The 13,755-nt window shown below is 37.5% G+C and overlaps 1 protein-coding gene across 2 annotated transcripts in view; it reads left to right on the top strand.

The window, feature by feature from the left end:
- Nucleotides 1-13,755, top strand: part of SAMTOR (S-adenosylmethionine sensor upstream of mTORC1) — a 36,292-nt gene that overhangs the window by 17,549 nt on the left and 4,988 nt on the right. For both annotated transcript variants that reach the window (XM_068997300.1, XM_068997307.1), the window contains exons 3-4: nucleotides 5,192-5,365; nucleotides 10,735-10,849. In XM_068997300.1, coding sequence (XP_068853401.1) covers nucleotides 5,192-5,365; nucleotides 10,735-10,849 — 289 coding nt within the window. The remainder of the gene's footprint in view (nucleotides 1-5,191; nucleotides 5,366-10,734; nucleotides 10,850-13,755) is intronic.

Consider the following 13,755-nt stretch of genomic DNA (forward strand, 5'->3'; position numbering starts at 1 on the left):
TGCTCTGCTCTGTGCTGAGGCAGCCTCACCTCGAGTGCTGGGGACAGTTTTGGGCTCTACAATATAAGAAAGATATAAAGAGAGCATCCAAAGGAGGGTCACGGTGAAGGGACTTGAAGGGGAGCTGCATGGGGAGCAGCTGAGGTATGGGGAGTGGCTGAGGGCACTTGGTCTGTTCAGCCTGGAGAACAGGAGACTGAAGGGAGACCTCATTGCAGTTACAACTTCCTCATGAGGGGAAGAGGAAGGGAAGACACTGATCTCTGCTCTGTGGTGACCAGTGAATGTGGTGATCCAAGGGAATGGCCTGGTCAGGAGAGGTTTAGGTTGGATATTAGAAAAAGGTTCTTCACCCACAGGGTATTTGAGCACTGGAACGGGCTCCCCAGGGAAGTGGTCACAACACCAAGCCTGACAGGGTTCAAGAAGTGTTTGAACCATACTTTTGTGCACATGGTGTGATTCTTGGGGCTGTTCTCTGCAGGCCTACGAGTTGGATTTCAGTGACCCTGATGGATCCCTTCCAACTCAGGATATTTCTATGATTCTATGACTGCTTTGTTTTGACAAGAGCATATTTGTTTGTTGAACACTAGAGCTAATTAGAGCAATGATCATATGATAACTGCTGACTATTTTCAAGTTCTTTGAATCCTCTGGCAATAAAAGATACTGCCTCCAGAACCTGGCTTGGGGTGGACACAGCACAAGAGAAACATATGATTACAGATCTAGTTGTGTTTCTCAGAGGAAAACTGTCTCAAACCCTTAGAAATGAGACCAAATATCAAAAACAAAATGGAAAAATGTATTATATGCAAGTTTCTCAACTTGAAGTTTAAAAAAATATAATTATGCTGATAAAAAAATATGATACTTTACATTGAGAAACCTGGTGTTCTCACCAATGCTGAACACTCTGTTTCCTTAATCTGAAGCTGGGTGCCCATGACAATAATGAAATATTTTTAATCCAAAGGAAACTTGACTGCTCTTCTAGGTTGATTAATATGTACAAGGGCAATTGAGACTTCTCCCTCCCTTCACTTTGGATGTTGGGAGGTGGATGGGTTAAACCTGTAGAAGCATTTGCAATTTTATTTTTTTCAGGCTAGCAGCTCTGAGATTGGACATTTAAAAACTTGTTCCTCAGTGTGAAGATAGGAGGGGAGATACGTTTTGCAGACAGAAACCATGATGAGAAGTCCAGACATTGTTCAGCTCTGAAGGGAAGTTTGTTATTCTCTGTACCCTCACTGAAAGCCATCTTCAGTATTAGGTTTTGGTTAGTAAATATTCTAAGGAACATGAGTCAAGCTCACCTTTTCCTCATTATAAAGCAGAAGGAAAGAGTCAGGCAACAAAACTGGGTGCTTGAAATCCTCATTGATTACAGCTATCAGAGACTGCTTTTTGCTGTGATAAAAGTTGACCACACCAGCTTTAATTTAGTTGTTCATTATTACTTGAGGAGAAGGATTAATTAACGATTCTGTTATGGCTTTTACATTTCATATAGTGTTTCTTGGCACTGTCCCCCTTATTTTTTTTCATTTTATATTCTATTGAAACTCGTGGATTTAGTCACTCTTTTTGAAAACAAAGCTTCTCTTTTATTGCTGGAGAGTATTAACAAAATCATATGTATTCATATTGGCTTTTTCTGAGACTTCCTTTATGCGTCCAACCCAAATGGCAGACAGAACAGGGGAGTCAACTGAACAGGTTGCTTACCGTTTGAGATTTGAAGTATGGAAGTAAGTTTCACTGAGGAAATACAAAAATTTGATTTTTTGGTTTCTTTTTTAAGGCAAAGACATGAACTACACACTTCACCCAGAAACCTAACCTGTCTCTCATCTAAGAAACTGAAACAATTTAGACCTGAAATATTTATTTCACAGTTTGTGTGAACTGTAGCAAGTGTCAGCTCAGATAGCATTTACATTGCACAATTCTTCACAAGCAAGTATGTTAATTGTAGAGCTAATATTGTGTCATCAGAGACTGAATGTTTGTCAGTTAAAAATGGAGCTATGTCAGTTTTTAGAATTATAAAATAGATTCCTTAATTTTTGCTTTGTAGATAATTGAGATGCTCTGTTCCTTACTTGAGACAATTGTTAAATGTAGAGTCTTATAAAACTGCATACTCAAAACCAGAGTGATCAATGGTGGCTTTTAATGGCTGTGAAATTAAACATCCTGACTACATCAGCAGGTTACCATGGGGTAAATTACAGAGTGCATTATCTCTGCTAGCTACCAATGCAGTGAGTCCCTCCATGCTCGCTGTTACCCCACAGGAGGTGTGAGGGTCACTTCTACAGGGGGAGTACATAGACAACTCCTCTGAGAGCTCAGGAGCCAGAAGGGCAACATGTAGTAATTATGCCAGAACGACTGTGATGTCAGGAAAGTGTAAAGGGGAGATGATCCTCAGTGGCTATGAAGTGCAGTATGATCTGAGATTTTTTTCTTTGGGTTGGATGGATTTGGCTGGGGGTTTTTGGTACCTTGTGGTACTGCACCAATATGTAGAGCCTGGGATCTGAATGTGAAGAATTTTATCCATTCTTGGGCCTTCTGTGGCACTGGCCAGTTGTCTGCCAGGGGAGATGCAGAAATAGGAGATGCTTCTCCTTGTGGTTGACTTTGCTAGTATAGTGTCTTATGTGCACATGAGGAAGGTCTGTTATGAAGAATATAGAATTACGAGAACTCAGTTGACATGATAGGGGTAGAAGGATGGAAAAAATATACATTTCCATCACTACCAAGAACGAGGAAGAAATGGCTTCTCAGTGACAAGAGGAATTTGCACTTTACAAGTAGGTGGTTCTCCTGTGCTTGTTAAGTGAGTGTTAAGGTGGGTAACACACCAGCTTCTAGGGAGTGAAAAGGTTGGTAACATGAATAGTTGAGAAAAAAATGACCACATTCTTCCAACGATGTGAATTCTCTCGTGTCTTACGTGTCAGTGCAACACTACTTAAGCTGCCATTGATTCTGGGTGTTTTAAGAGATGTAATGAGAATAAAAGACTTAGAATAAAAATAAAGAGACTGCAGGGTGCTAACAAAAGTGCTGTGGTAGCTGATAAACTGACAAAAAAGATTTTTCTTTCCAAGTTTCATTTCTTTGACTAACTGATACACAGAACTAAATAATTCTTAATTTATCACGTTTTTAAATAAATAATACAATGTGTAAAACCACTTTATTTAGCATACCAGCAGTAATTCAAGTGTTTTTTTCTGGGGTTCTCTTTTGTTTATTGATCTTTTTAAAATCTCTTTCTTGCTAATTTAAGTGACTGGCTCCTTATACTTAGTTAATTTTAGAATTGTTGTCTTTCCATACATGCAATCTCTAATAGACGGAGTTGCTATGATTTTGCAGCCTGTATGTCTGGTAGTATTGCAGCCTGGACTGGAGCATCTCTCTTTTGAGGAAAGGCTGAGGGAGCTGGGCCTGTTCAATCTCAAGCAGAGACAACTGAGAGGGTACCTCATCAATGCCTATCAGTATCTGAAGGGAGGGTGTCAAGAGGATGGAGCCAGGCACTGGTTGGTCATGCCAGCTGGTCAGACAAAAGGCAACAGGCAGAAACTGTCGCACAGGAAGTTCCACCTGAAAATGAAGAACTTCTTTACTGTGCAGGTGACTGAGCACTGGAACAGGTTGCACAGAGAGGTGGAGTCTTCCTCACTGAAAATATTCCAGAACCCTCTGGATGCAATCCTGTGCCATGTGCTTTGGGATGACCCTGTTTGAGCAGGGAGGTTGGACCAGATGACCCACTGGGGTCCTTTCTAACATGACCCACTCTGTGATTGCACATTTCTGATTCAAGGTGCTTCTTTCCTACCTATCTTGGGGTAAAGGGACTTCTATCTGTACTTCTATCTGTTTGTGTATGTTTCCATCTAAGAAACTCAATGCCACTCCATTGACTTTTTCTCATTGTCCTTCACATCTTATATGATGAAGAGATTAAGTATATTTGATGCCTAAAATATCACCAAACCTTAGATAAGCCCTGTGCATTCCAAGTGCCCTTGTCACTATTTATGATTTAAATGTAACATTATACTAGCATGTCCATTCTTAAATCTGTGATGGGAAGTGTCATTATCTTGATTCTGCTTTGTATAAGATATTATTTAACTACACTTGAATTTATGTTTTCTGGAATGTTTCTGACAAACCTCTGCAGTTTTATTAGAGGAAAATGGAGTGAATTTCAAGAAAGCATCATAAAAATGGGTTGTTAGGAAAACATTATTCAAACAAGTAGTATTTCTGTTAAAATTTCCGTGCAAATACTTGGCTGGCACATTAATTTAAAAAACTGAATTTTGCGGGGCGTGTCCGGCTTTTTAATTTCACAGCAGCAATTTTTTTCCAGTTCCAGTTATATTTTGTGGGTGAAATTCAGTTATTCTCGAACATAGTGCTTCTCATACACTAATGCTGACTACTGGTTGAAGTACACAAAAGCTATATAACTTTTTTTGTAACATTAATTTCTTTAAACTGGCTAATATTTTTGTTCAAGTATGATTAGATTATTTCGTTCTGATTTCTCTAAGAAAAATAAATAAATATGGGGAAAAACTGAAAGCTAAAATAAGTCTTTCACAATAATACATCTACTATGTGTTACTTAAAACAAAATAGACCCAGGTAAACTCAATTAAAATTAAAAACTGGTGGATGTAAGATTGCTCATAAATCTGGATTATGTTTCTTTTCCCTCAGTTTATGTGCCAGCAAGACACACATTTCAAAACCTTGTATTTACAGGGAGCTACTTGAGAACTCTTTGCACTATAGTGGAGAACTGAGCTGAAGTTTACCTTCTAGCAATATTCTGACTAGACTTCTGCTGTCTTACTTTAAAAGTCTGTCCAGATAAAAATATTTTGAATCTGGTTACTCAGCTGTGACTTACGGCATAATTTGGGGGGGAAAAAAACCCCAACAACCCACCACTCAACTTCACGTGTGTTGCTGGGTGTATCACATCTTTTTTAAAGCTGATTTACCAAAGTTGAAATAAAATCCAGATTAGTTTAAAAGCTGACTGCAGTTGTATCTCTTAAACCTCTGGTATGTGTCTTAGCTATAGTAATAACTAACAAGAGCATTCAGTTTTCCTGGGGAATGTTTCTTTTTGTCTTTTCAGTGTATGCCGAGAATATTTTCAGAATGGTGGAAAAAGAAAAGCACTTGAGAAAGATGAAAAAAGAGCACTTCTTGCTTCTAAGACCACTCCAGCTTTAAATGTTCCTCAGACTCCCAAGATTGAAGATCCTTTGCCTAACTTTGGCTTGACAAATCATGAAGCTATGACAGAAGAGTAAGTTTTACTTGGTTTTCAGACTTTTTTTTTCTTCCCTTTTTTGAGTGTTAAAACTTACCCCAACATTTTTTTCCCCATATCATGTTTGATCAGTCTGATCTATTTTTGATAGTTAAGAAAGGGCATTTTCATGTGAATATATACATTTCAAGAGCTGTTTATGTTGTAGTATATTTTGTTGAATGCCAAAAAAAATTGCTTGAGAATGACAACTTAGTCATCTTCATTTGAGTGCTAGAGCAATTTCACTTTGTCATTGGTGTGCAAAGCAATTTATACTAAACCTTGAGGTGAAATAAGGGAGATGTTAATTAAGTTAGAATCTAATGGCTGTTCAGCACTGTTGAAAAGTCAATTGCTTATGTAAGTACTACGTGCCAAATGTAAATATCAGAGTACTTAAAACTTTCTCTTCATAAATAATTGCAGAGAAACTCTTGATTCCAATTACACACTTCAAAAGCAATTTGGAATTACAACCCTTAACTTTTAATGTGCTAGCTTTCTGATGACTGGCTTTGCAGAACTTGTAGTATCCTTGAGGTATTTTCCAAACAACAGTTTTAATTTTCTTTGTGACCTTCACTCATGTAAGAATTTTATTTTTGGCATCCAGGGCTAACTTTATTATTTCTGAAGTCCCACCCTCCATTTTTTTTTTCCTAAATAACATGGGGTCATGCTTGTGGCTATTTCATGTGTGATGGAAAAAAATTCATATTTTGCAAGTGCAATGAAATAATGAATGCATAAGCATAGAATCTGTTAAAAATACACTTGTGATTTGTCTCATATTCTTTATGGATTAGTTCTTAGAACTTCTTGCAATAGTGTTTTTTCTGTTGTGTAAAGAGATTTTTTTCCTCATCATTGTAGCATGTCTGATGTGATCAGCACTTACTTGAAGCCAGATGTAGTATCAGTTAGGGAGAGAATGACATGTTACTAATGTTATTAGTAGCTGTGTCTGTCCTTAGGAGCCACTATCTTTTGTGTCTCTCTTTGTTTAAATCAATAGGTTTGATAATGATACAAGCTTTAAAGCTGGCTACCAGTGGGAGGCATTGTCAGGATAAAGCATTAGCTCTCTCTGTCTTCCTACTTTCTGCAGTTAATATTGGCTGTTGCAGAGCTAACTTCATCTGCCTGCGTGCTACCTGTTGTTTGTAGCCTTCCCTTTTGGTCTGACTAATGTGTACAGAAAGGAGCTAATAGAGAATTTTTATAAATTATTTTAAAAGTATTTGTTAATACAGTGAGTGCTGATGATTTTTATTTTCATTCTCAAAACTTTAAAAATATACACACCCCTAAAAACATACCTGGTGAAGGCAAATTTTATAATATTTACCTGAGTAAGCTACTAATGATCATAAGGTTATAAGTAGCTGTACAGACCTTCAACAACAAGGCATAACTGGTCTAAGTTGCCCAGAGAAATCAAAATTCTGTTTCTTGCTGCCTTTTAGAAGAAATTACAGAGTTTATCAGCAAGAAAATGGATTGTGTATTACACAAAGCAGAGATCTCTCCTGAAATGCTTTTTTATCATGTCTACACTGATCTATTAGTGAAGTCTCAAACTTGGTACAAGGGATATGAGGGAATCTCCACACAGTGTTTAAAGACAGTCATCCATTCTGGTCATGTAACACTACAAATAAGAATTGTGGGTTTGTCTATCAGTGGGACTAAGCCTGTGACTCTTTGTTTTATCCTGGTAGGTGTAAAGACAGTAATTCTGTTCATCCCATACATAATCCTCTCTCAAGTATTATTAAAAATGGTAGGAGCTCTTTCTGAACTTACCTTACAAGCCATTGTCGAGAGACTGTACATTGCTTGGTAAGGAGTGAAGCTAGCTTGGTAATAAAAAGTTCTGCAGTAAAAAAGATTCTGGGAGATGTGAAGAGAAGTAGGCACTCCATCAGCTCTTAAGGTGATGGTGAGAAATACAGGAACCAGAAGTGCAAAGTTTACTGCAGGTCTGAATGTCAGCCACTTTGATGAACCCAGTTCCAGTCGGTCATGTTGCTCACCTCTTTGCCAGAATAAAGTTGAGTCTCTCAAAAACAATTAATGTGAGCAGTCCTTTTCTTTGCTTTCATCTATATGGAAAGTAAGCCTTTCCACTTGTCCATGTTACTTCGTTCCATCCCGAATGAGTTCTCTGCATATAATTAGAAACATTACAACTGCACCTGCTGTGAAGCTGGACATGAAAGTGACTCAGTTATTTGAGATAAAAGTGGCTGTTATATGCTGTTTAACAGCTCCTCCCTTCAATAAATCAGTCCCCTGCCTTTGCTTTCTCTGTTTGAGTATTGTTTCTCTTCTTTTTGTGTCAAATTAAACAGTCTTGCTTTTTATCCTTAGTGGTAAAAATCACAACCATTTTGGTATGGATTCTTTCAGATAGTGATTTGACTTCTGAAGGTACAACCTATCATTCCTTCTTTCATATGTATTTCAGACAGCTACGTCTTCCTGTTGGGTGTATTTATGTGTGGATGTTATGAAAGGTTTGAGGCCTAGCAGTGTTACCACTCAGAACCAGGTTTATGTATTTGTTGTTCTCTTCTGGCAGCAGCATAAGGCTCATGAATTATTTTCCCTCCCACGCTTGATAAATAATACAGTAATTTAAAACTGTAAAAAAGGCAATCAGCACTTGAAGTGATTCATTTCAGAGATAAATGACTTTTCTTATGGTCATACAACTGTTCTATTTTTATCTACTTCCAAGAGAAAATGTCACTTACCTGTACAGCACCTAGTTGAATGCATTGATGCATTTTTAAGGGGGCTAATAGTCAAGAGCTGGAGTCCATTTAATCAAGTTAGAGTCATAGAACTGTTTGGATTGGATGGGACCTTCAGGATCATCTAGTTCCAACCCACCCTGCTGTGGGCAGGGACAACTTTTTAAATAAAACAACTGTGGGATGCATTTAAAATGCACTCGTTTTCCAGATTATGTCCACTTCTTTTACAGTTTCTTATAATTTACCTACTCACATTTTGTTTCTTCTACCTGCACACAAATGCATTTAAGAACTGTGGATGCAAGATGTGCTTGGAGATTACTTACAGTGGCAAAGTAGTTCCCATACTGTTAATGTTGCCTTGACTGAAAATCATTAGGAGACATGGAGCTGAAGGTGATTAACAAGGAATTCAACAAGAGCACATTTCTAACAGAGTCACTGGCTCCATGATGGTCATGCAGATTACAGTTACAGTCTCACTGAGAAATCTGACCTAAGAGTTACAGTGCTGAAAAGTAGGTATCTGAACTAGTGATCTTCAGAGCACAGAAATCAGTGGTCCCTGCTCTCTGTGTATGTTGGTAACAGTATCTAAGTGCTCCTGAAGAGCTTCAAAAGTATTTCAAGCACCTAACTAGTATCCCATTCCTGCTAATAACTGACAGCCTGAGAATTGCTACTGTTTCATTGCATCTGTATTCCAAGAGGCAGCAAAACCTGACAAGCAACAGGAAGTTGAGGCACAAGTGAGCATCTGAATCTGCTACTTTTATGGTTTCAAAGTGTATTTGCATTGAACATAGTCAACGAGACTCCTTGGATGTGACTCATCTATCAGAGTGAATTTGCCCTGGATCAGATGTCTTTGTTTTGTTGTCCATTAGTGTAGATGAGAATTTCTGGGTTCTGATTAGTTCAGAATACAGAGTTGTAGCTTTCCACAAGCTACTACAGCTCTAAAGCTGTAGTAGTGTGAAGTAGTGTCCCCTTTAAGCAGTCAAAAATAACACTGCAGCAAAGAAGGCACGTTTTGTAAATAGGAAGACAGAATACATTGTAGTGATTTTTTCACTGTACCATAGGTGAAGTGGCTGTCCTGGAAATTAGAGGCTTCTGGGATTTGCTGCTTAATTTTAATCTGTACAAATGTTTCATTGAGCACCTTAAAGGGAATATCTCTAGATCTCTAGAGGCTCTCTCTTTTTTATGGCAAGTTTTCTCTGCACTGTAGAGTCCTCTTTCCTCTTGTAATGCTTCCTGTGTCCCATGTGTCCATTGATTTGTTGTTGCCATATTTGACTCATATAGAATGCAAGCAATACATACAGGCATGCATTTTTGTGTTTGAATGAGGAAGAATCTGTCATTAGTGTCTCCATTTGCTAGACAAGGGGATACAGTGGTATGAGAAACCTCATATTACTCTTACGTGGGAAAAGACACTACTTGACTTCAGTCCTTTGTGATTTATGGCTACTAAGATCTGCCTACACAGTATCCAAACTCCTGTTCCAAGTCTGGAAAAATTGTTGCTTTCATCTTCATTCTGAAATCTCACTCAGTACTGATTGACTTACAGGGCAGCTTCTTAGCATTTGCAGCTTTAACTTAGAGGTAATTTTTGCACTGTTTGCATTGGTTGTGATAGTATTTTGAGAGAAGAATGCCCTGGATACCTTCTATTCCATGTAGAAGCAAATCACTTAAACTTGGCCTTATTATTTTGCCGAATGCAATGAGACATTTTCTTTTGTTTTTCCAACATCCTTTCTCTGGTAGGTTACTGGGAGTCTAGAAGGAGCCCAGAGAGCCCAACAGCTCTTACTGCTGCTTAGAGGCTTTTTTTCCCTGCAGTATTCCTTACTGCTTTTTTGTTGCTATGAGTACAGGCATGTTGGTTTTGGTTGTACTCTATTGGCCCTGCACATCTGTTTCTGAAAGTTTTTTTGCAGTTCTCTCCAGGGCTGAGCCTTTCCCAGAAAGTGGTATTTTGGAGATGCCAATTGGTTTTGGCTACAGAAACTTGAAGCAAAAAACATTTGCTTTCTGGAAAGTTATTCTCTTCTCTGTGAAGTCCCTGTGAAAGCTGTGACTTTGTTTGCCTCTGTTAATGGATTTTGGATATTCTAAGATGTTACAAATCATCATGGAATTTTTTTAGATTGCAGCCCTGTAAATGATGCACTTTATGTAGTTGTTCTCAGTTTCCCTTTTCAACTCACAAAATTTTAACTCTGGTGTCTAGTGTGACTTCAAAATTAGTAAATACCACAAAAAAAGTTAAGTGAGAAACACAAAACAATATGAGAAAGCCTGCCTAGTGGACACACAATTTGCCATTTTATTTACTTACTACAAGTGCACAAGTTAGTAGTATTACTGGTGCTCTGAACAAAACTCTTCTGCTTGAGGACATCTGCTTTTACTGACAGAGCTTGGTTCTTTAGGTATCTCAGCAACTGAAGTAAGGCATTCACTTCTGTTAGTCACTACTGTGGTGTTCTGTGAGAATCTTTTGCATTAGTTATCTGAAATTGTAACTCAGAATATAGCTTTAAAAGTTACACTTAATAAAACTTAATTCTTGCTGCTCCTTAGGTTTCTTCACTCCTTGGGAAAGATCAGATTACTTGATGTTGGTAGCTGCTTTAATCCATTTCTGAAGTTTGAAGAATTTCTTACAGTTGGCATAGACATTGTTCCAGCTGTTGAGGTATGTAATGTTTGCGGTATTTAATACAAATTTGGTCCTCAGATTTGTGGAATGCCTCAAACTGACTGTAAAATACGTATGTTTAACACTTATATGTTTCCTAAATACCTGTTTTAGTAGGAACTAAACACTGCATTCTTTCCTGTGAACAGACTTTAAGTCCTAGTTGTGTTTTCGTCTAAAAATACGATTTTTTCCCAGAGCTATGCCTTTATAATGGCATTTCTAATCTTGAAATTGGAAAATTTTAGTAGCCATCTTTTAATGGTATTTCAGATGAGTCCCTGCATCTTAAAAGATATAAGTAATAATTAAGTAGGCTTATCCTTAGGCAAGAACCTCTCAGAAGCTGCATTCACTGACCAAAGGACATGATCAGTGACTGTATTTGGTGGGTTTTTCTGGGGAGATTTAGTAATCAGCAGTGCACTATAAGGGAGCATTTCTGTTTATTGCTAGAAATATTTTTGAACTTCCACAATCCAGAGGACAAATTTATCAGCTCGTTTGGGGCAAATTGCTTCATTTTCTCTAGGCAGTAGGGTTCTCAAATGCCTTAATTCTGCTGTCATCATATGTTCTTTCTGTCTTTTGCTCTTGACCCAACTTCTGTCAGCATTAATTGCATTTATCAACCAGGCGAAAGGATAAGGTGGAATAAAAATTTTTAAAAAGATACAGAAATACATTTCTGACAGAAAACAGAAAAGCCTTTGACTATACACACCTTGACTACTTACAGTTAAAAATTAGGCTCTGTTAAAATCTGTGGCCTAAGGTAACCCTCTTTAAAAGTGGAGAGGTGAAAAGAAGTGTACAGGTGAAATAATATAATTAACTGAAAAGTTATGTTTTCTTATTTGCTGCAGTGTGATTTACATGCTAAATGCCTGGTAGATTGTTGTTGTTACCGTGTTTGGTCCATTAACAACTCATTTGTATTTTTGCATATATCGTGAGAGATACTGAAAGATATTCTTTAAAAATTTGGGTCTGATAAACTGCTTTTAAAAGCAATTCAGTGTTAGTTCTGTCTGAAACACAAACTCTGAGTAGATTTCGTCTTGCCTAATTTGAAACACAGGCAGTGTAATTGCTTTCCACCACTTTGGGGGCTGTAGTTCTGTGTACGGCTGTTGGGCATGACACAGGAAGTAAAAAAGACACATGCCACTGAAATGGCAGCCTCTGGCATTTAAAATGGAAATACATGGCAAGTGAATTTCTAGCTATGATATATAGATCCTCAGTGTCTACATCTCAGGTTCTAAGTTCCAATTACAGTCAGTGAAGATCTATTAAAAGCAGTTAAACCTAAATATCTGCTGTTTGGTGGTGAGGTGAATTGTGTTCTGTATTGACTAATTCTCCAGTGACTATAATGGCAGCCTAGGTACCTAACATTACATGAGTTGAACCTAAATGTTAATTTTTGAGTATGCCTAGTTAACATTTTTCTATCTTCTAATCTGTCATTCTGTTTTCGTAAGAAAGCTACATTTGTTCTCATGAAAATAAATTTAAATGTACAGTGACCAAAACCACTATTGGTAAAAGTCCTGAAAAAATACCTTCTATGGATTTAATGGAGGAACACAAGCAATTTCTATGTACTAGCTAGTTCTTTAGATTCCCTCCAAGTATAAATGAACAATGAGATAATTGATTTCTGGTCATCTGATGTGGTTAGTCCCATAGCTTTATGGTAGGAGCTTCCCAGAGTTCTAATGTACATGTAGTTACACACATGCTTACTCTGAGGCCTGTCTCAGACTCACCAACATCTTTGATTCTCTTGGATGCTATGGCTTGTTCAGAGTATCTTGAAGCCTGGCTGTGCAAGCATTCTTGAAGGGACAGAGAGTACAGTTTGAGCAGTCAAATGCATCTCCTAGAATAAGCTTAGTCCTACCTGCAAAACAGAATTAATGAGCCCTGATGTACTGAAGATTACTCTACTTTGAGCTGCATCAGCACCATAACCTCTTGAATTAATTTATCTCTAGGCCAGCAGTTCCTGGGCTGATTTAAGGTTTTTGGAATAACAGCCAGAGGTTTGTTGTGGTAGTTAATGTCATCTCCTGACCTGAAAAATTGATCATGATAACTTGTGGTAAAAGCTGAAATTAAAAGAACTGGTAAAATTTGCTGATTTAGCAGGTTTCTTAGGTGAGATACTAAAGTATCTTTTGAAGAATCTGCATCAAAAGTACCTGTTGAAACAAATTGAAGCACAGAGGCTTCTTACAAAGCCAGTTTCTTGAATAATGTTGATTAGAGGATTAAATAATTCTTTCTTTAATAAAAAAAGATTATCCACCTTCATATAGAAATGTTTTGGATATAGACTAAGTAGCTGAGTAATACTTCAATTAATTTGGAGGAATAAGAAGGATGTAATTGTGGAAATACTAGGAAAGGAACTGAAATGTTAGTTATGTAACTGAAGGATAAATGTCTTCAACATTTTTAGAATTTCTGTTTCATATACAGAGAATGCAAACTGTAGATACATTAATATGGAAATATTTCCATTGAAGGGTTTTGGGTTTGAGAAGAGGGAAACTGCTTACTGAGAAAAGATCAATTATTTTCTTTAGTTAGGCAGCAGTCACTCATTTCCAGTGTCCACATGTAAAGTACACTGAGGGAAGGGAAACATACATTATTAGAAGCTAGGAGGATGGAAACTGAGACTGGAGTTTGCAGCAGATGTTGTGTTGGAGTAAATATAGTCTTAGACCAAAAAAAAAAAAGTGTCTGGAAGGGTACTGGAGTTAAAAATTAGAATATGTATCCCGATACTTGAGGGTCCCTTCCAACTCAGAATATTCTGTGAAATATCTGTGAAAATTATTTACATAGGTAGGATTGTGTTCTTAAGTGTCAGTGGATGCACTGAGATG

This window comes from Aphelocoma coerulescens, chromosome 1A (assembly GCF_041296385.1).
Source record: "Aphelocoma coerulescens isolate FSJ_1873_10779 chromosome 1A, UR_Acoe_1.0, whole genome shotgun sequence".
NCBI lineage: Eukaryota > Metazoa > Chordata > Aves > Passeriformes > Corvidae > Aphelocoma > Aphelocoma coerulescens.